This window comes from Phyllobates terribilis, unplaced genomic scaffold (assembly GCF_046119375.1).
Source record: "Phyllobates terribilis strain yellow unplaced genomic scaffold, ASM4611937v1 Scaffold_11__3_contigs__length_659146591, whole genome shotgun sequence".
Lineage (NCBI taxonomy): Eukaryota > Metazoa > Chordata > Amphibia > Anura > Dendrobatidae > Phyllobates > Phyllobates terribilis.
Window position 1 is genome coordinate 612,904,290 of NW_027362771.1, and position 21,640 is coordinate 612,925,929.

Here is a 21,640-nt window from a genome sequence, read left to right on the forward strand (position 1 = left end):
ACTCTGCACCCCATCTTGACTGGAAAAAACAGAAATGTAGAAATTTTTGCAAATTTATTAAAAAAGAAAAACTGAAATATTACAAGGTCATAAGTATTCAGACCCTTTGCTCAGACACTCATATTTAAGTCACATGCTGTCCATTTCCTTGTGATCCTCCTTGAGATGGTTCTACTCCTTCATTGGAGTCCAGCTGTGTTTAATTAAACTGATAGGACTTGATTTGGAAAGGCACACACCTGTCTATATAAGACCTCACAGCTCACAGTGCATGTCAGACCAAATGAGAATCATGAGCTCAAAGGAACTGCCCAAGGAGCTCAGAGACAGAATTGTGGCAAGGCACAGATCGGGCCAAGGTTACAAAAGAATTTCTGCATTACTCAGGGCTCCAAATAGCACAGTGGCCTCCATAATCCTTAAATGGAAGAAGTTTGGGACCACCAGAAGTCTTCCTAGACCTGGCGGTCCAGCCAAACTGAGCAATCGTGGGAGAAGAGCCTTGGTGAGAGAGGTAAAGAAGATCCCCAAGATCACTGTGGCTGAGCACCAGAGATGCAGTAGGGAGATGGGAGAAAGTTGACTTTGTGGAGCCATCGCAGCAGCCCTCCACCAGTCGGGCCTTTATGGCAGAGTGGCCTGACGGAAGCTTCTCCTCAGTCCAAGACATATGAAAGCCCGCATAGAGTTTGCTCAAAAACACATGAAGGACTCCCAGACTATGAGAAATAAGATTCTCTGGTCTGATGAGATGAAGATAGAACTTTTTGGTGATAATTCTAAGCGACATAAAATACAATCCCAACAGTGAAACATGGTGGTGGCAGCATCATGCTATGGGGGTGTTTTTCAGCTGCAGGGACAGGACGACTGGTTGCAATTGAAGGAAACATGAATGCGGCCAAGTACAGAGATATCCTGGATGAAAACCTCGTCCAGAGTTCTCTGGACCTCAGACTTGGCCGAAGGTTCACCTTACAACAAGACAATGACCCTAAGCACACAGCTAAAATAACAGGAGTGGCTTCAGAACAACTCTGTGACCATTCTTGACCGGCCCAGCCAGAGCCCTGACCTAAACCCAATGGAGCATCTCTGGAGAGACCTGAAAATGGCCGTCCACCAACGTTCACCATCGAACCTGATGGAACTGGAGAGGATCTGCCAGGAAGAATGGCCGAGGATCCCCAAATCCAGGGGTAAAAAACTTGCATCATTCCCAAGAAGACTCATGGCTGTACCAGCTCAAAAGGGGGCTTCTACTCAATACTGAGCAAAGGGTCTGAATACTTATGCCCGTGTGATATTTCAGTTTTTCTTTTTTAATAAATTTGCAAAAATTTCTACATTTCTGTTTTTTTCCAGTGAAGATGGGGTGCAGAGTGGACTTTAATGAGAAAAAAATGACTTTTTAGAATTTAACAAATGGCTGCAATGAAACAAAGAGTGAAAAAATGAAAGGGGTATGAATACTTTCCGGACCCCGTGTAATACAGGATGTAATGTGGAGTCTTCAAAGAATTAGTCCCTGATTTATCGAGCAGCCATTTCTCTAATTTTAATGTAAAACTCCTTCAAATGTCACAATTTTTAAGTGTTCCCTGGTTATCACTGGCGCACAAAATGCCAGTTTCAACCCCTTAGGATAAAATGATGTACCTGTACAGTGGTGGCCAACAGTATTGGCACCCCTGCAATTCTGTCAGATAATACTCAGTTTCTTCCTGAAAATGATTGCAATCACAAATTCTTTGGTCTTATTCTCTTCATTTAATTTGTCTTCAATGAAAAAACACAAAAAGAATTGTCCTAAGGCCAAATTGGATATAATTCCACACCAAACCTAAAAAAGGGGGTGGACAAAAGTATTGGCACCCTTTGAAAAATCATGTGATGCTTCTCTAATTGGTGTAATTAACAGCACCTGTAACTTACCTGTGGCACCTAACAGGTGTTGGCAATAACTAAATCACACTTGCAGCCAGATAACATGGATTAAAGTTGACTCAACCTCTGTCCTGTGTCCTTGTGTGTACCACATTGAGCATGGAGGAAAGAAAGAAGACTAAAGAACTGTATGAGGACTTGAGAAACCAAATTGTGAGGAAGCATGAGCAATCTCAAGGCTACAAGTCCATCTCCAAAGACCTGAATGTTCCTGTGTCTTCCGTGCGCAGTGTCATCAAGAAGTGTAAAGCCCATGGCACTCTGGCTAACCTCCCTAGATGTGGACGGAAAAGAAAAACTGACGAGAGATTTGAACGCAAGATTGTGCGGATGGTGGATAAAGAACCTCGACTAACATCCAAACAAGTTCAAGCTGCCCTGCAGTCCGAGGGTACAACAGCGTCAACCCGTACTATCCGTCGGCGTCTGAATGAAAAGGGACTGTATGGTAGGATACAAAGGAAGACCCCACTTCTTACCCCGAGACATAAAAAAGCCAGGCTGGAGTTTGCCAAAACTTACCTGAGAAAGCCTAAAACGTTTTGGAAGAATGTTCTCTGGTCAGATGAGACAAAAGTAGAGCTTTTTGGGAAAAAGCATCAACATTGAGTGTACAGGAAAAAAAAAAAGACATTGAAAGAAAAGAACACGGTCCCTACAGTCAAACATGGTGGAGGTTCCTTGATGTTTTGGGGTTGCTTTGCTGCCTCTGGCACTGGACTGCTTGACCGTGTGCATGGCATTATGAAGTCTGAAGACTACCAACAAATTTCTCAGCATAATGTAGGGCCCAGTGTGAGAAAGCTGGGTGTCCCTCAGAGGTCATTGGTTTTCCAGCAGGACAATGACCCAAAACACACTTCCAAAAGCACTATAAAATGGTTTGAGAGAAAGCACTGGAGACTTCTAAGGTGGCCAGCAATGAGTCCAGACCTAAATCCCATAGAACACCTGTGGAGAGATCTCAAAATGGCAGTTTGGAGAAGGCACCCTTCAGATATCAGGGACCTGGAGCATTTTGCCAAGAAGAATGGTCTACAATTCCAGCAGAGCATTGTAAGAAACTCATTGATGGTTACCGGAAGCGGTTGTTCCCAGTTATTTTGGCTAAAGGTTGTGCAACCAAGTATTAGGCTGAGGGTGCCAATACTTTTGTCCGGCCCATTTTTGGAGTTTGGTGTGAAATGATCAATGATTTGATTTTTGCTTCATTCTCTTTTGTGTTTTTTCCTTACAAGCAAATTAAATGAAGAGAATAATAGCAAAGAATTTGTGATTGCAATCATTGTCAGGAAGAAACTGAGTATTATCTGACAGAATTGCAGGGGTGCCAATACTTTTGGCCACCACTGTATGTTAGCACTTAGGTTCACCAGTGCAGGGGCTCAGGAGCTGAGCTTCGATTGCTGCTGTTAACCATTTAGTTGCTGCTGTCAGTCTGACAGACACTTTTCAGTGGAGCTGGTGCCCGTGTGCACTCGTAGTAGCTCGGTCCTCGCCACGTTATCATGGAGCCGTGCTTGATTACTATGGCAGCCAGGGGGCTACTGTTGCTGCCACCTGGGTCCTATTGTAAAGCCCATAATCGTATGTAGCCAGAGAATCGTGTTATCGAGTAATTTTTACCATACAATGAGCACTGTAAGAAGAAAACCCAAAAAACACTTTTTTTTTGTCCCATATTTTTAGTACATCTAATGATGGGAGTTCACACCTACAACTTGTCCCACAAAACATTTAGCCCTCATATGTCCATATGGACAGGAAAATAAAAGTTACCAGCAATGGAAGAAGCGAGAGGTGTAATAAATCGGGGGTCTTTGTTCATATTCTGCCTTTTATCCATTCTGCAGACCCCCACTCCTCAGGATACGGCGAGTCCATCTTCCAGCATCACTCCAGAGAAAAGTGATGAGAAACCCATGCCAGAAAGCTCCGATCAGTCACAAGGCAGACAAGAACCGAGGTCTCAGACCCCAGTAGTGAAAGACCGGAGCGGTGGGTATATACTCCTAGAGTAGGACCGAGAAGACAGGTGCCCTGCAACAGGCCTCCTGCATATCCGGCAGCCCTACATCCGCTTTCAATTAGCTGGCCTTGGCATGGCGTTGTATAGGTGTGCGGCGTCATATGGGTGATTGGTGTCGTATGGCTGTATGGCATTGTGTGTGGCGGCGGATGGGTGCGTGGAGTTGGATGGCTGTGTGACATTGTGTGCGGTGGGTGATGGGTGCGTGGAGTTGGATGGCTGTGTGGCATTGTGTGTGGTGGCGGATGGGTGCGTGGAGTTGGATGGCTGTGTGGCATTGTGTGCGGTGGCGGATGGGTGCGTGGAGTTGGATGGCTGTGTGGCATTGTGTGTGGCGGATGGGTGCGTGGAGTTGGATGGCTGTGTGGCATTGTGTGCGGTGGCAGATGGATGCGTGGAGTTGGATGGCTGTGTGGCATTGTGTGCGGTGGCAGATGGATGCGTGGAGTCGGATGGCTGTGTGGCATTGTGTGCGGTGGCGGATGGGTGCGTGGAGTTGGATGGCTGTGTGGCATTGTGTGCGGCGGCGGATGGGTGCGTGGAGTTGGATGGCTGTGTGGCATTGTGTGCGGTGGCGGATGGATGCGTGGAGTTGGATGGCTGTGTGACATTGTGTGTGGTGGCGGATGGGTGCGTGGAGTTGGATGGCTGTGTGGCATTGTGTGCGGTGGCGGATGGGTGCGTGGAGTTGGATGGCTGTGGGGCATTGTGTGCGGTGGCGGATGGGTGCGTGGAGTTGGATGTCTGTGGGGCATTGTGTGCGGTGGCGGATGGGTGCGTGGAGTTGGATGGCTGTGTGGCATTGTGTGTCTCGGCGGATGGGTGCGTGGAGTTGGATAGCTGTGTGGCATTGTGTGCGGTGGCGGATGGGTGCGTGGAGTTGGATGGCTGTGGGGCATTGTGTGCGGTGGATGGGTGCGTGGAGTTGGATGGCTGTGTGGCATTGTGTGCGGTGGATGGGTGCGTGGAGTTGGATGGCTGTGTGGCATTGTGTGCGGTAGCGGATGGGTGCGTGGAGTTGGATGGCTGTGTGGCATTGTGTGCGGTGGCGGATGGGTGCGTGGAGTTGGATGGCTGTGTGGCATTGTGTGCGGTGGATGGGTGCGTGGAGTTGGATGGCTGTGTGACATTGTGTGTGGTGGTGGATGGATGCGTGGAGTTGGATGGCTGTGTGGCATTGTGTGCGGTGGCGGATGGGTGCGTGGAGTTGGATGGCTGTGGGGCATTGTGTGCGGTGGCGGATGGGTGCGTGGAGTTGGATGGCTGTGGGGCATTGTGTGCGGTGGATGGGTGCATGGAGTTGGATGGCTGTGTGGCATTGTGTGTGGTGGATGGGTGCGTGGAGTTGGATGGCTGTGTGACATTGTGTGTGGTGGGTGATGGGTGCGTGGAGTTGGATGGCTGTGGGGCATTGTGTGCGGTGGGTGATGGGTGCGTGGAGTTGGGTGGCTGTGTGGCATTGTGTGCGGTGGATGGGTGCTTGGAGTTGAATGTCTGTGTGGCATTGTGTGCGGTGGCGGATGGGTGCTTGGAGTTGAATGTCTGTGTGGCATTGTGTGCGGTGGATGGGTGCTTGGAGTTGAATGTCTGTGTGGCATTGTGTGCGGTGGCGGATGGATGCGTGGAGTTGGATGGCTGTGTGGCATTGTGTGCGGTGGCGGATGGGTGCGTGGAGTTGGATGGCTGTGTGGCATTGTGTGCGGTGGCGGATGGATGCGTGGAGTTGGATGGCTGTGTGGCATTGTGTGCGGTGGATGGGTGCGTGGAGTTGGATGGCTGTGTGGCATTGTGTGTGGTGGCGGATGGGTGCGTGGAGTTGGATGGCTGTGTGGCATTGTGTGCGGTGGCGGATGGGTGCGTGGAGTCGGATGGCTGTGTGGCATTGTGTGTGGTGGCGGATGGGTGCGTGGAGTTGGATGGCTGTGTGGCATTGTGTGCGGCGGCGGATGGGTGCGTGGAGTTGGATGGCTGTGTGACATTGTGTGCGGTGGGTGATGGGTGCGTGGAGTTGGATGGCTGTGTGGCATTCTGTGTGGTGGCGGATGGATGCGTGGAGTTGGATGGCTGTGTGGCATTGTGTGTGGTGGCGGATGGGTGCGTGGAGTTGGATGGCTGTGTGGCATTGTGTACGGTGGCAGATGGGTGCGTGGAGTTGGATGGCTGTGTGGCATTGTGTGTGGCGGCGGATGGGTGCGTGGAGTTGGATGGCTGTGTGGCATTGTGTGCGGTGGCGGATGGGTGCGTGGAGTTGGATGGCTGTGTGGCATTGTGTGCGGTGGCGGATGGGTGCGTGGAGTTGGATGGCTGTGTGGCATTGTGTGCGGTGGCGGATGGGTGCGTGGAGTTGGATGGCTGTGTGGCATTGTGTGCGGTGGCGGATGGGTGCGTGGAGTTGGATGGCTGTGTGGCATTGTGTGTGGTGGCGGATGGATGCGTGGAGTTGGATGACTGTGTGGCATTGTGTGCGGTGGCGGATGGGTGCGTGGAGTTGGATGGCTGTGTGGCATTGTGTGTGGCGGCGGATGGGTGAGTAGAGTTGGATGGCTGTGTGGCATTGTGTGTGACGGCGGATGGGTGCGTGGAGTTGGATGGCTGTGTGGCATTGTGTGCGGTGGCGGATGGATGCGTGGAGTTGGATGACTGTGGCATTGTGTGCGGTGGCGGATGGCTGCGTGGAGTTGGATGGCTGTGTGGCATTGTGTGCGGCGGTGGATGGATGCGTGGAGTTGGATGGCTGTGTGACATTGTGTGTGGCGGTGGATGGGTGCGTGGAGTTGGATGGCTGTGTGGCATTGTGTGTGGTGGTGGATGGATGCGTGGAGTTGGATGGCTGTGTGGCATTGTGTGTGGTGGCGGATGGATGCGTGGAGTTGGATGGCTGTGTGGCATTGTGTGCGGTGGATGGGTGCGTGGAGTTGGATGGCTGTGTGGCATTGTGTGCGGTGGCGGATGGATGCGTGGAGTTGGATGGCTGTGTGGCATTGTGTGTGGTGGCGGATGGGTGCGTGGAGTTGGATGGCTGTGTGGCATTGTGTGCGGTGGCGGATGGATGCTTGGAGTTGGATGGCTGTGTGGCATTGTGTGTGGCGGTGGATGGGTGCGTGGAGTTGGATGGCTGTATGGCATTGTGTGCGGCGGCGGATGGATGCGTGGAGTTGGATAGCTGTGTGGCATTGTGTGTGGTGGCGGATGGGTGCGTGGAGTTGGATGGCTGTGTGGCATTGTGTGCGGTAGCGGATGGGTGCGTGGAGTTGGATGGCTGTGTGGCATTGTGTGCGGTGGGTGATGGGTGCGTGGAGTTGGATGGCTGTGTGACATTGTGTGTGGTGGCGGATGGGTGCGTGGAGTTGGATGGCTGTGTGGCATTGTGTGCGGTGGCAGATGGATGCGTGGAGTCGGATGGCTGTGTGGCATTGTGTGTGGTGGCGGATGGGTGCGTGGAGTTGGATGGCTGTGTGGCATTGTGTGTGGTGGCGGATGGGTGCGTGGAGTTGGATGGCTGTGTGGCATTGTGTGCGGTGGCGGATGGGTGCGTGGAGTTGGATGGCTGTGTGGCATTGTGTGCGGTGGCGGATGGATGCGTGGAGTTGGATGGCTGTGTGGCATTGTGTGTGGTGGCGGATGGGTGCGTGGAGTTGGATGGCTGTGTGGCATTGTGTGCGGTGGCGGATGGATGCGTGGAGTCGGATGGCTGTGTGGCATTGTGTGCGGTGGCGGATGGGTGCGTGGAGTTGGATGGCTGTGTGGCATTGTGTGCGGCGGCGGATGGGTGCGTGGAGTTGGATGGCTGTGTGGCATTGTGTGCGGTGGCGGATGGATGCGTGGAGTTGGATGGCTGTGTGACATTGTGTGTGGTGGCGGATGGATGCGTGGAGTTGGATGGCTGTGTGGCATTGTGTGCGGTGGCGGATGGGTGCGTGGAGTTGGATGGCTGTGGGGCATTGTGTGCGGTGGCGGATGGGTGCGTGGAGTTGGATGGCTGTGGGGCATTGTGTGCGGTGGCGGATGGGTGCGTGGAGTTGGATGGCTGTGTGGCATTGTGTGTGGCGGCGGATGGGTGCGTGGAGTTGGATAGCTGTGTGGCATTGTGTGCGGTGGCGGATGGGTGCGTGGAGTTGGATGGCTGTGGGGCATTGTGTGCGGTGGATGGGTGCGTGGAGTTGGATGGCTGTGTGGCATTGTGTGCGGTGGATGGGTGCGTGGAGTTGGATGGCTGTGTGGCATTGTGTGCGGTAGCGGATGGGTGCGTGGAGTTGGATGGCTGTGTGGCATTGTGTGCGGTGGCGGATGGGTGCGTGGAGTTGGATGGCTGTGTGGCATTGTGTGCGGTGGATGGGTGCGTGGAGTTGGATGGCTGTGTGACATTGTGTGTGGTGGTGGATGGGTGCGTGGAGTTGGATGGCTGTGGGGCATTGTGTGCGGTGGCGGATGGGTGCGTGGAGTTGGATGGCTGTGGGGCATTGTGTGCGGTGGATGGGTGCATGGAGTTGGATGGCTGTGTGGCATTGTGTGCGGTGGATGGGTGCGTGGAGTTGGATGGCTGTGTGACATTGTGTGCGGTGGGTGATGGGTGCGTGGAGTTGGATGGCTGTGGGGCATTGTGTGCGGTGGGTGATGGGTGTTTGGAGTTGGGTGGCTGTGTGGCATTGTGTGCGGTGGATGGGTGCTTGGAGTTGAATGTCTGTGTGGCATTGTGTGCGGTGGCGGATGGGTGCGTGGAGTTGGATGGCTGTGTGGCATTGTGTGCGGTGGCGGATGGATGCGTGGAGTTGGATGGCTGTGTGGCATTGTGTGCGGTGGCGGATGGGTGCGTGGAGTTGGATGGCTGTGTGGCATTGTGTGCGGTGGCGGATGGATGCGTGGAGTTGGATGGCTGTGTGGCATTGTGTGCGGTGGCAGTTGGGTGCGTGGAGTTGGATGGCTGTGTGGCATTGTGTGCGGTGGATGGGTGCGTGGAGTTGGATGGCTGTGTGGCATTGTGTGTGGTGGCGGATGGATGCGTGGAGTTGGATGGCTGTGTGGCATTGTGTGCGGTGGCGGATGGGTGCGTGGAGTTGGATGGCTGTGTGGCATTGTGTGTGGTGGCGGATGGATGCGTGGAGTTGGATGGCTGTGTGGCATTGTGTGCGGTGGCGGATGGATGCGTGGAGTTGGATGCCTTTGTGGCATTGTGTGTGGTGGCGGATGGGTGCGTGGAGTTGGGTGGCTGTGTGGCATTGTGTGTGGCGGTGGATGGGTGCGTGGAGTTGGATAGCTGTGTGGCATTGTGTGCGGTGGGTGATGGGTGCGTGGAGTTGGATGGCTGTGTGGCATTGTGTGTGGTGGCGGATGGGTGCGTGGAGTTGGATGGCTGTGTGGCATTGTGTGCGGCGGCGGATGGGTGCGTGGAGTTGGATGGCTGTGTGGCATTGTGTGCGGTGGCGGATGGATGCGTGGAGTTGGATAGCTGTGTGACATTGTGTGCGGTGGCGGATGGGTGCGTGGAGTTGGATGGCTGTGGGGCATTGTGTGTGGTGGCGGATGGATGCGTGGAGTTGGATAGCTGTGTGGCATTGTGTGCGGTGGCGGATGGGTGCGTGGAGTTGGATGGCTGTGGGGCATTGTGTGCGGTGGATGGGTGCGTGGAGTTGGATGGCTGTGTGGCATTGTGTGCGGTGGCGGATGGGTGCGTGGAGTTGGATGGCTGTGTGGCATTGTGTGCGCTGGATGGGTGCGTGGAGTTGGATGGCTGTGTGGCATTGTGTGTGGCGGCGGATGGGTGCGTGGAGTTGGATAGCTGTGTGGCATTGTGTGCGGTGGCGGATGAGTGCGTGGAGTTGGATGGCTGTGGGGCATTGTGTGCGGTGGATGGGTGCGTGGAGTTGGATGGCTGTGTGGCATTGTGTGCGGTGGATGGGTGCGTGGAGTTGGATGGCTGTGTGGCATTGTGTGCGGTGGATGGGTGCGTGGAGTTTGATGGCTGTGTGACATTGTGTGTGGTGGTGGATGGATGCGTGGAGTTGGATGGCTGTGTGGCATTGTGTGCGGTGGCGGATGGGTGCGTGGAGTTGGATGGCTGTGGGGCATTGTGTGCGGTGGATGGGTGCATGGAGTTGGATGGTTGTGTGGCATTGTGTGCGGTGGTGGATGGGTGCGTGGAGTTGGATGGCTGTGTGGCATTGTGTGCGGTGGCGGCTGGGTGCGTGGAGTTGGGTGGCTGTGTGGCATTGTGTGCGGTGGCGGATGGGTGCGTGGAGTTGGATGGCTGTGTGGCATTGTGTGCGCTGGATGGGTGCGTGGAGTTGGATGGCTGTGTGGCATTGTGTGTGGCGGCGGATGGGTGCGTGGAGTTGGATAGCTGTGTGGCATTGTGTGCGGTGGCGGATGAGTGCGTGGAGTTGGATGGCTGTGGGGCATTGTGTGCGGTGGATGGGTGCGTGGAGTTGGATGGCTGTGTGGCATTGTGTGCGGTGGATGGGTGCGTGGAGTTGGATGGCTGTGTGGCATTGTGTGCGGTGGATGGGTGCGTGGAGTTTGATGGCTGTGTGACATTGTGTGTGGTGGTGGATGGATGCGTGGAGTTGGATGGCTGTGTGGCATTGTGTGCGGTGGCGGATGGGTGCGTGGAGTTGGATGGCTGTGGGGCATTGTGTGCGGTGGATGGGTGCATGGAGTTGGATGGTTGTGTGGCATTGTGTGCGGTGGTGGATGGGTGCGTGGAGTTGGATGGCTGTGGCATTGTGTGCGGTGGCGGCTGGGTGCGTGGAGTTGGGTGGCTGTGTGGCATTGTGTGCGGTGGCAGATGGGTGCGTGGAGTTGGATGGCTGTATGGCATTGTGTGTGACGGTGGATGGGTGCGTGGAGTTGGATGGCTGTGTGGCATTGTGTGCGGTGGCGGATGGGTGCGTGGAGTTGGATGGCTGTGTGGCATTGTGTGCGGTGGCGGATGGGTGCGTGGAGTTGGATGGCTGTGGGGCATTGTGTGCGGTGGATGGGTGCATGGAGTTGGATGGTTGTGTGGCATTGTGTGCGGTGGTGGATGGGTGCGTGGAGTTGGATGGCTGTGTGGCATTGTGTGCGGTGGCGGCTGGGTGCGTGGAGTTGGGTGGCTGTGTGGCATTGTGTGCGGTGGCAGATGGGTGCGTGGAGTTGGATGGCTGTATGGCATTGTGTGTGACGGTGGATGGGTGCGTGGAGTTGGATGGCTGTGTGGCATTGTGTGCGGTGGCGGATGGGTGCGTGGAGTTGGATGGCTGTATGGCATTGTGTGCGGTGTCGGATGGGTGCGTGGAGTTGGATAGCTGTGTGACATTGTGTGTGGCGGCGGATGGGTGCGTGGAGTTGGATGGCTGTGTGACATTGTGTGTGGCGGCGGATGGGTGCGTGGAGTTGGATGGCTGTGTGGCATTGTGTGCGGTGGCGGATGGGTGCGTGGAGTTGGATGGCTGTGTGGCATTGTGTGCGGTGGCGGATGGGTGCGTGGAGTTGGATGGCTGTGTGGCATTGTGTGCGATGGATGGGTGCGTGGAGTTGGATGGCTGTGTGGCATTGTGTGCGGTGGCGGATGGGTGCGTGGAGTTGGATGGCTGTGTGGCATTGTGTGTGGTGGCGGATGGGTGCGTGGAGTTGGATGGCTGTGTGGCATTGTGTGCGGTGGCGGATGGGTGCGTGGAGTTGGATGGCTGTGTGGCACTGTGTGCGGTGGCGGATGGGTGCGTGGAGTTGGATGGCTGTGTGGCATTGTGTGCGGTGGCGGATGGGTGCGTGGAGTTGGATGGCTGTGTGGCATTGTGTGCGGTGGATGGGTGCGTGGAGTTGGATGGCTGTGTGGCATTGTGTGCGGTGGCGGATGGGTGCGTGGAGTTGGATGGCTGTGTGGCACTGTGTGCGGTGGCGGATGGGTGCGTGGAGTTGGATGGCTGTATGGCATTGTGTGCGGTGGCGGATGGGTGCGTGGAGTTGGATGGCTGTGTGGCATTGTGTGTGGTGGGTGATGGATGCGTCGAGTTGGATGTCTGTGTGGCATTGTGTGTGGTGGCGGATGGGTGCGTGGAATTGGATGGCTGTGTGGCATTGTGTGTGGTGGCGGATGGGTGCGTGGAGTTGGATGGCTGTGTGGCATTGTGTGCGGTGGCGGATGGGTGCTTGGAGTTGGATGGCTGTGTGGCATTGTGTGTGTTGGCGGATGGGTGCGTGGAGTTGGATGGCTGTGTGACATTGTGTGCGGTGGCAGATGGGTGCGTGGAGTTGGATGGCTGTGTGGCATTGTGTGCGGTGGATGGGTGCGTGGAGTTGGATGGCTGTGTGGCACTGTGTGCGGTGGCGGATGGATGCGTGGAGTTGGATGGCTGTGTGGCATTGTGTGCGGTGGCGGATGGGTACGTGGAGTTGGATGGCTGTGTGGCACTGTGTGCGGTGGCGGATGGATGCGTGGAGTTGGATGGCTGTGTGGCATTGTGTGCGGTGGCGGATGGGTGCGTGGAGTTGGATGGCTGTGTGGCATTGTGTGTGGTGGGTGATGGATGCGTCGAGTTGGATGGCTGTGTGGCATTGTGTGTGGTGGCGGATGGGTGCGTGGAGTTGGATGGCTGTGTGGCATTGTGTGCGGTGGCGGATGGGTGCGTGGAGTTGGATGGCTGTGTGGCATTGTGTGCGGTGGCGGATGGGTGCGTGGAGTTGGATGGCTGTGTGGCATTGTGTGCGGTGGCAGATGGGTGCGTGGAGTTGGATGGCTGTGTGGCATTGTGTGCGGTGGCGGATGGGTGTGTGGAGTTGGATGGCTGTGTGGCATTGTGTGCGGTGGCGGATGCGTGCGTGGAGTTGGATGGCTGTGTGGCATTGTGTGCGGTGGATGGGTGCGTGGAGTTGGATGGCTGTGTGGCATTGTGTGTGGCGGCGGATGGGTGCGTGGAGTTGGATAGCTGTGTGGCATTGGGTGCGGTGGCGGATGAGTGCGTGGAGTTGGATGGCTGTGGGGCATTGTGTGCGGTGGATGGGTGCGTGGAGTTGGATGGCTGTGTGGCATTGTGTGCGGTGGATGGGTGCGTGGAGTTGGATGGCTGTGTGGCATTGTGTGCGGTGGATGGGTGCGTGGAGTTTGATGGCTGTGTGACATTGTGTGTGGTGGTGGATGGATGCGTGGAGTTGGATGGCTGTGTGGCATTGTGTGCGGTGGCGGATGGGTGCGTGGAGTTGGATGGCTGTGGGGCATTGTGTGCGGTGGATGGGTGCATGGAGTTGGATGGCTGTGTGGCATTGTGTGCGGTGGATGGGTGCGTGGAGTTGGATGGCTGTGTGACATTGTGTGCGGTGGGTGATGGGTGCGTGGAGTTGGATGGCTGTGGGGCATTGTGTGCGGTGGGTGATGGGTGCGTGGAGTTGGATGGCTGTGTGGCATTGTGTGCGGTGGCGGATGGATGCGTGGAGTTGGATGGCTGTGTGGCATTGTGTGCGGTGGATGGGTGCGTGGAGTTGGATGGGTGTGTGGCATTGTGTGTGGTGGCGGATGGATGCGTGGAGTTGGATGGCTGTGTGGCATTGTGTGCGGTGGCGGATGGGTGCATGGAGTTGGATGGCTGTGTGGCATTGTGTGCGGTGGCGGATGGATGCGTGGAGTTGGATGGCTGTGTGCCATTGTGTGCGGCGGTGGATGGATGCGTGGAGTTGGATTTCTGTGTTGCATTGTGTGCGATGGCGGATGGGTGCGTGGAGTTGGATGGCTGTGTGGCATTGTGTGCGGTGGCAGATGGGTGCGTGGAGTTGGATGGCTGTGGGGCATTGTGTGTGGTGGCGGATGGGTGCGTGGAGTTGGATGCCTTTGTGCCATTGTGTGTGGTGGCGGATGGGTGCGTGGAGTTGGGTGCCTGTGTGGCATTGTGTGTGGCGGCGGATGGGTGCGTGGAGTTGGATAGCTGTGTGGCATTGTGTGCGGTGGGTGATGGGTGCGTGGAGTTGGATGGCTGTGTGGCATTGTGTGTGGTGGCGGATGGGCGCGTGGAGTTGGATGGCTGTGTGGCATTGTGTGCGGTGGCGGATGGGTGCGTGGAGTTGGATGGCTGTGTGGCATTGTGTGTGGCGGCGGATGGGTGCGTGGAGTTGGATGGCTGTGTGGCATTGTGTGCGGTGGCGGATGGGTGTGCGGAGTAGGATGGCTGTGTGGCATTGTGTGTGGCGGCGGATGGGTGCGTGGAGTTGGATGGCTGTGTGGCATTGTGTGCGGTGGCGGATGGGTGTGCGGAGTAAGATGGCTGTGTGGCATTGTGTGCGGTGGCGGATGGGTGCGTGGAGTTGGATGGCTGTGTGGCATTGTGTGTGTCGGTGGATGGATGCGTGGAGTTGGATGGCTATGTGGCATTGTGTGCGGTGGCGGATGGGTGCGTGGAGTTGGATGGCTGTGTGGCATTGTATGTGTCGGTGGATGGGTGCGTGGAGCTGGATGGCTGTGTGGCATTGTGTGCGGTGGCGGATGGGTGTGTGGAGTTGGATGGCTGTGTGGCATTGTGTGCGGTGGATGGGTGCGTGGAGTTGGATGGCTGTGTGGCATTGTGTGCGGTGGATGGGTGCGTGGAGTTGGATGGCTGTGTGGCATTGTGTGCGGTGGATGGGTGCGTGGAGTTGGATGGCTGTGTGGCATTGTGTGCGGTGGCGGATGGGTGCGTGGAGTTGGATGGCTGTGTGGCATTGTGTGTGTCGGTGGATGGGTGCGTGGAGTTGGATGGCTGTGTGGCATTGTGTGCGGTGGCGGATGGGTGCGTGGAGTTGGATGGCTGTGTGGCATTGTGTGCGGTGGATGGGTGCGTGGAGTTGGATGGCTGTGTGGCATTGTGTGCGGTGGCGGCTGGGTGCGTGGAGTTGGGTGGCTGTGTGGCATTGTGTGCGGTGGCAGATGGGTGCGTGGAGTTGGATGGCTGTATGGCATTGTGTGTGACGGTGGATGGGTGCGTGGAGTTGGATGGCTGTGTGGCATTGTGTGTGGTGGCGGATGGGTGCGTGGAGTTGGATGGCTGTATGGCATTGTGTGCGGTGTCGGATGGGTGCGTGGAGTTGGATAGCTGTGTGACATTGTGTGTGGTGGCGGATGGGTGCGTGGAGTTGGTTTGCTGTGTGACATTGTGTGTGGCGGCGGATGGGTGCGTGGAGTTGGATGGCTGTGTGGCATTGTGTGCGGTGGCGGATGGGTGCGTGGAGTTGGATGGCTGTGTGGCATTGTGTGCGGTGGCGGATGGGTGCGTGGAGTTGGATGGCTGTGTGGCATTGTGTGCGGTGGATGGGTGCGTGGAGTTGGATGGCTGTGTGGCATTGTGTGCGGTGGCGGATGGGTGCGTGGAGTTGGATGGCTGTGTGGCATTGTGTGTGGTGGCGGATGGGTGCGTGGAGTTGGATGGCTGTGTGGCATTGTGTGTGGCGTCGGATGGGTGCATGGAGTTGGATGACTGTGGCATTGTGTGCGGTGGCGGATGGGTGCGTGGAGTTGGATGGCTGTGTGGCACTGTGTGCGGTGGCGGATGGGTGCGTGGAGTTGGATGGCTGTGTGGCACTGTGTGCGGTGGCGGATGGGTGCGTGGAGTTGGATGGCTGTGTGGCATTGTGTGCGGTGGATGGGTGCGTGGAGTTGGATGGCTGTGTGGCATTGTGTGCGGTGGATGGGTGCGTGGAGTTGGATGGCTGTGTGGCATTGTGTGCGGTGGCGGATGGGTGCGTGGAGTTGGATGGCTGTGTGGCACTGTGTGCGGTGGCGGATGGATGCGTGGAGTTGGATGGCTGTGTGGCATTGTGTGCGGTGGCGGATGGGTGCGTGGAGTTGGATGGCTGTGTGGCATTGTGTGTGGTGGGTGATGGATGCGTCGAGTTGGATGGCTGTGTGGCATTGTGTGTGGTGGCGGATGGGTGCGTGGAGTTGGATGGCTGTGTGGCATTGTGTGCGGTGGCGGATGGGTGCGTGGAGTTGGATGGCTGTGTGGCATTGTGTGCGGTGGCGGATGGGTGCGTGGAGTTGGATGGCTGTGTGGCATTGTGTGCGGTGGCAGATGGGTGCGTGGAGTTGGATGGCTGTGTGGCATTGTGTGCGGTGGCAGATGGGTGCGTGGAGTTGGATGGCTGTGTGGCATTGTGTGCGGTGGCGGATGGATGCGTGGAGTTGGATGGCTGTGTGGCATTGTGTGCGGTGGCGGATGGGTGCGTGGAGTTGGATGGCTGTGTGGCATTGTGTGCGGTGGCGGATGGATGCGTGGAGTTGGATGGCTGTGTGGCATTGTGTGCGGTGGCAGTTGGGTGCGTGGAGTTGGATGGCTGTGTGGCATTGTGTGCGGTGGCGGATGGATGCGTGGAGTTGGATGGCTGTGTGGCATTGTGTGCGGTGGCAGTTGGGTGCGTGGAGTTGGATGGCTGTGTGGCATTGTGTGTGGTGGGTGATGGATGCGTCGAGTTGGATGGCTGTGTGGCATTGTGTGTGGTGGCGGATGGCTGTGTGGCATTGTGTGCGGTGGCGGATGGGTGCGTGGAGTTGGATGGCTGTGTGGCATTGTGTGCGGTGGCGGATGGGTGCGTGGAGTTGGATGGCTGTGTGGCATTGTGTGCGGTGGCAGATGGGTGCGTGGAGTTGGATGGCTGTGTGGCATTGTGTGCGGTGGCGGATGGGTGTGTGGAGTTGGATGGCTGTGTGGCATTGTGTGCGGTGGATGGGTGCGTGGAGTTGGATGGCTGTGTGGCATTGTGTGCGGTGGATGGGTGCGTGGAGTTGGATGGCTGTGTGGCATTGTGTGCGGTGGATGGGTGCGTGGAGTTGGATGGCTGTGTGGCATTGTGTGCGGTGGCGGCTGGGTGCGTGGAGTTGGATGGCTGTGTGGCATTGTGTGCTGTGGCAGATGGGTGCGTGGAGTTGGATGGCTGTATGGCATTGTGTGTGACGGTGGATGGGTGCGTGGAGTTGGATGGCTGTGTGGCATTGTGTGCGGTGGCGGATGGGTGCGTGGAGTTGGATGGCTGTATGGCATTGTGTGCGGTGTCGGATGGGTGCGTGGAGTTGGATAGCTGTGTGACATTGTGTGTGGTGGCGGATGGGTGCGTGGAGTTGGATGGCTGTGTGACATTGTGTGTGGCGGCGGATGGGTGCGTGGAGTTGGATGGCTGTGTTGCATTGTGTGCGGTGGCGGATGGGTGCGTGGAGTTGGATGGCTGTGTGGCATTGTGTGCGGTGGATGGGTGCGTGGAGTTGGATGGCTGTGTGGCATTGTGTGCGGTGGCGGATGGGTGCGTGGAGTTGGATGGCTGTGTGGCATTGTGTGCGGTGGCGGATGGGTGCGTGGAGTTGGATGGCTGTGTGGCATTGTGTGCGGTGGATGGGTGCGTGGAGTTGGATGGCTGTGTGGCATTGTGTGCGGTGGCGGATGGGTGCGTGGAGTTGGATGGCTGTGTGGCATTGTGTGTGTCGGTGGATGGGTGCGTAGAGTTGGATGGCTGTGTGGCATTGTGTGCGGTGGCGGATGGGTGCGTGGAGTTGGATGGCTGTGTGGCATTGTGTGCGGTGGATGGGTGCGTGGAGTTGGATGGCTGTGTGGCATTGTGTGCGGTGGCGGATGGGTGCGTGGAGTTGGATGGCTGTGTGGCATTGTGTGCGGTGGCGGATGGGTGCGTGGAGTTGGATGGCTGTGTGGCATTGTGTGCGGTGGCGGATGGGTGCGTGGAGTTGGATGGCTGTGTGACATTGTGTGTGGCGGCGGATGGGTGCGTGGAGTTGGATGGCTGTGTGGCATTGTGTGCGGTGGCGGATGGATGCGTGGAGTTGGATGGCTGTGTGGCATTGTGTGCGGTGGCGGATGGATGCGTGGAGTTGGATGGCTGTGTGGCATTGTGTGTGGTGGCGGATGGGTGCGTGGAGTTGGATGGCTGTGTGGCATTGTGTGTGGCGGCGGATGGGTGCATGGAGTTGGATGACTGGCATTGTGTGCGGTGGCGGATGGGTGCGTGGAGTTGGATGGCTGTGTGGCATTGTGCGTGGTGGCGGATTGGTGCGTGGAATTGGATGGCTGTGTGGCATTGTGTGTGGTGGCGGATGGGTGCGTGGAGTTGGATGGCTGTGTGGCATTGTGTGCGGTGGCGGATGGGTGCGTGGAGTTGGATGGCTGTGTGACATTGTGTGCGGTGGCAGATGGGTACGTGGAGTTGGATGGCTGTGTGACATTGTGTGTGGCGGTGGATGGGTGCGTGGAGTTGGATGGCTGTGTGGCATTGTGTGCAGTGGCGGATGGGTGCGTGGAGTTGGATGGCTGTGTGGCATTGTGTGCGGTGGCGGATGGGTGCGTGGAGTTGGATGGCTGTGTGGCATTGTGTGCGGTGGCGGATGGGTGCGTGGAGTTGGATGGCTGTGTGGCATTGTGTGCGGTGGCAGATGGGTGCGTGGAGTTGGATGGCTGTGTGGCATTGTGTGCGGTGACAGATGGGTGCGTGGAGTTGGATGGCTGTGTGGCATTGTGTGCGGTGGCGGATGGATGCGTGGAGTTGGATGGCTGTGTGGCATTGTGTGCGGTGGCGGATGGGTGCGTGGAGTTGGATGGCTGTGTGGCATTGTGTGCGGTGGCGGATGGATGCGTGGAGTTGGATGGCTGTGTGGCATTGTGTGCGGTGGCAGTTGGGTGCGTGGAGTTGGATGGCTGTGTGGCATTGTGTGCGGTGGCGGATGGGTGCGTGGAGTTGGATGGCTGTGTGGCATTGTGTGCGGTGGATGGGTGCGTGGAGTTGGATGGCTGTGTGGCATTGTGTGCGGTGGATGGGTGCGTGGAGTTGGATGGCTGTGTGGCATTGTGTGCGGTGGATGGGTGCGTGGAGTTGGATGGCTGTGTGGCATTGTGTGCGGTGGATGGGTGCGTGGAGTTGGATGGCTGTGTGGCATTGTGTGCGGTGGCGGATGGGTGCGTGGAGTTGGATGGCTGTGGGGCATTTTGTGCGGTGGCGGATGGGTGCGTAGAGTTGGGTGGCTGTGTGGCATTGTGTGCGGTGGCGGATGGGTGCGTGGAGTTGGATGGCTGTGTGGCATTGTGTGCGGTGGACGATGGGTGCGTGGAGTTGGATGACTGTGTGGCATTGTGTGCGGTGGCGGATGGGTGCGTGGAGTTGGATGGCTGTGTGGCATTGTGTGCGGCGGATGGGTGCGTGGAGTTGGATGGCTGTGTGGCATTGTGTGCGGTGGCGGATGGGTGCGTGGAGTTGGATGGCTGTGTGGCATTGTGTGCGGCGGCGGATGGGTGCGTGGAGTTGGATGGCTGTGTGGCATTGTGTGCGGTGGGTGATGGGTGCGTGGAGTTGGATGGCTGTGTGGCATTGTGTGCGGTGGGTGAGGGGTGCGTGGAGTTGGATGGCTGTGTGGCATTGTGTGTGGCGGTGGATGGGTGCGTGGAGTTGGATGGCTGTGTGGCATTGTGTGCGGTGGCGGATGGGTGCGTGGAGTTGGATGGCTGTGTGGCATTGTGTGTGGCGGTGGATGGGTGCATGGATTTGGATGACTGTGGCATTGTGTGCGGTGGCGGATGGGTGCGTGGAGTTGGATGGCTGTATGGCATTGTGTGTGGTGGCGGATGGGTGCGTGGAGTTGGATGGCTGTGTGGCATTGTATGCGGTGGCGGATGGGTGCGTGGAGTTGGATGGCTGTGTGGCATTGTGTGCGGTGGGTGATGGGTGCGTGGAGTTGGATGGCTGTGTGGCATTGTGTGCGGTGGGTGATGGGTGCGTGGAGTTGGATGGCTGTGTGGCATTGTGTGCGGTGGGTGATGGGTGCGTGGAGTTGGATGGCTGTGTGGCATTGTGTGTGGCGGTGGATGGGTGCGTGGAGTTGGATGGCTGTGTGGCATTGTGTGCGGTGGATGGGTGCGTGGAGTTGGATGGCTGTGTGGCATTGTGTGCGGTGGATGGGTGCGTGGAGTTGGATGGCTGTGTGGCATTGTGTGCGGTGGATGGGTGCGTGGAGTTGGATGGCTGTGTGGCATTGTGTGCGGTGGCGGCTGGGTGCGTGGAGTTGGATGGCTGTGTGGCATTGTGTGCTGTGGCAGATGGGTGCGTGGAGTTGGATGGCTGTATGGCATTGTGTGTGACGGTGGATGGGTGCGTGGAGTTGGATGGCTGTGTGGCATTGTGTGCGGTGGCGGATGGGTGCGTGGAGTTGGATGGCTGTATGGCATTGTGTGCGGTGTCGGATGGGTGCGTGGAGTTGGATAGCTGTGTGACATTGTGTGTGGTGGCGGATGGGTGCGTGGAGTTGGATGGCTGTGTGACATTGTGTGTGGCGGCGGATGGGTGCGTGGAGTTGGATGGCTGTGTTGCATTGTGTGCGGTGGCGGATGGGTGCGTGGAGTTGGATGGCTGTGTGGCATTGTGTGCGGTGGATGGGTGCGTGGAGTTGGATGGCTGTGTGGCATTGTGTGCGGTGGCGGATGGGTGCGTGGAGTTGGATGGCTGTGTGGCATTGTGTGCGGTGGCGGATGGGTGCGTGGAGTTGGATGGCTGTGTGGCATTGTGTGCGGTGGATGGGTGCGTGAAGTTGGATGGCTGTGTGGCATTGTGTGCGGTGGCGGATGGGTGCGTGGAGTTGGATGGCTGTGTGGCATTGTGTGTGTCGGTGGATGGGTGCGTAGAGTTGGATGGCTGTGTGGCATTGTGTGCGGTGGCGGATGGGTGCGTGGAGTTGGATGGCTGTGTGGCATTGTGTGCGGTGGATGGGTGCGTGGAGTTGGATGGCTGTGTGGCATTGTGTGCGGTGGCGGATGGGTGCGTGGAGTTGGATGGCTGTGTGGCATTGTGTGCGGTGGCGGATGGGTGCGTGGAGTTGGATGGCTGTGTGGCATTGTGTGCGGTGGCGGATGGGTGCGTGGAGTTGGATGGCTGTGTGACATTGTGTGTGGCGGCGGATGGGTGCGTGGAGTTGGATGGCTGTGTGGCATTGTGTGCGGTGGCGGATGGATGCGTGGAGTTGGATGGCTGTGTGGCATTGTGTGCGGTGGCGGATGGATGCGTGGAGTTGGATGGCTGTGTGGCATTGTGTGTGGTGGCGGATGGGTGCGTGGAGTTGGATGGCTGTGTGGCATTGTGTGTGGCGGCGGATGGGTGCATGGAGTTGGATGACTGGCATTGTGTGCGGTGGCGGATGGGTGCGTGGAGTTGGATGGCTGTGTGGCATTGTGCGTGGTGGCGGATTGGTGCGTGGAATTGGATGGCTGTGTGGCATTGTGTGTGGTGGCGGATGGGTGCGTGGAGTTGGATGGCTGTGTGGCATTGTGTGCGGTGGCGGATGGGTGCGTGGAGTTGGATGGCTGTGTGACATTGTGTGCGGTGGCAGATGGGTACGTGGAGTTGGATGGCTGTGTGACATTGTGTGTGGCGGTGGATGGGTGCGTGGAGTTGGATGGCTGTGTGGCATTGTGTGCAGTGGCGGATGGGTGCGTGGAGTTGGATGGCTGTGTGGCATTGTGTGCGGTGGCGGATGGGTGCGTGGAGTTGGATGGCTGTGTGGCATTGTGTGCGGTGGCGGATGGGTGCGTGGAGTTGGATGGCTGTGTGGCATTGTGTGCGGTGGCAGATGGGTGCGTGGAGTTGGATGGCTGTGTGGCATTGTGTGCGGTGGCAGATGGGTGCGTGGAGTTGGATGGCTGTGTGGCATTGTGTGCGGTGGCGGATGGATGCGTGGAGTTGGATGGCTGT

At 57.4% G+C, this 21,640-nt stretch overlaps 1 protein-coding gene across 1 annotated transcript in view; it reads left to right on the plus strand.

Moving 5' to 3' along the window:
* The window catches only part of CHD3 (chromodomain helicase DNA binding protein 3), a 90,234-nt gene that overhangs the window by 48,960 nt on the left and 19,634 nt on the right, over positions 1 to 21,640 (plus strand). The window contains exon 31 of the mRNA XM_073654798.1: positions 3,801 to 3,945. Within this exon, the coding sequence (XP_073510899.1) occupies positions 3,801 to 3,945 (145 nt within the window). The remainder of the gene's footprint in view (positions 1 to 3,800; positions 3,946 to 21,640) is intronic.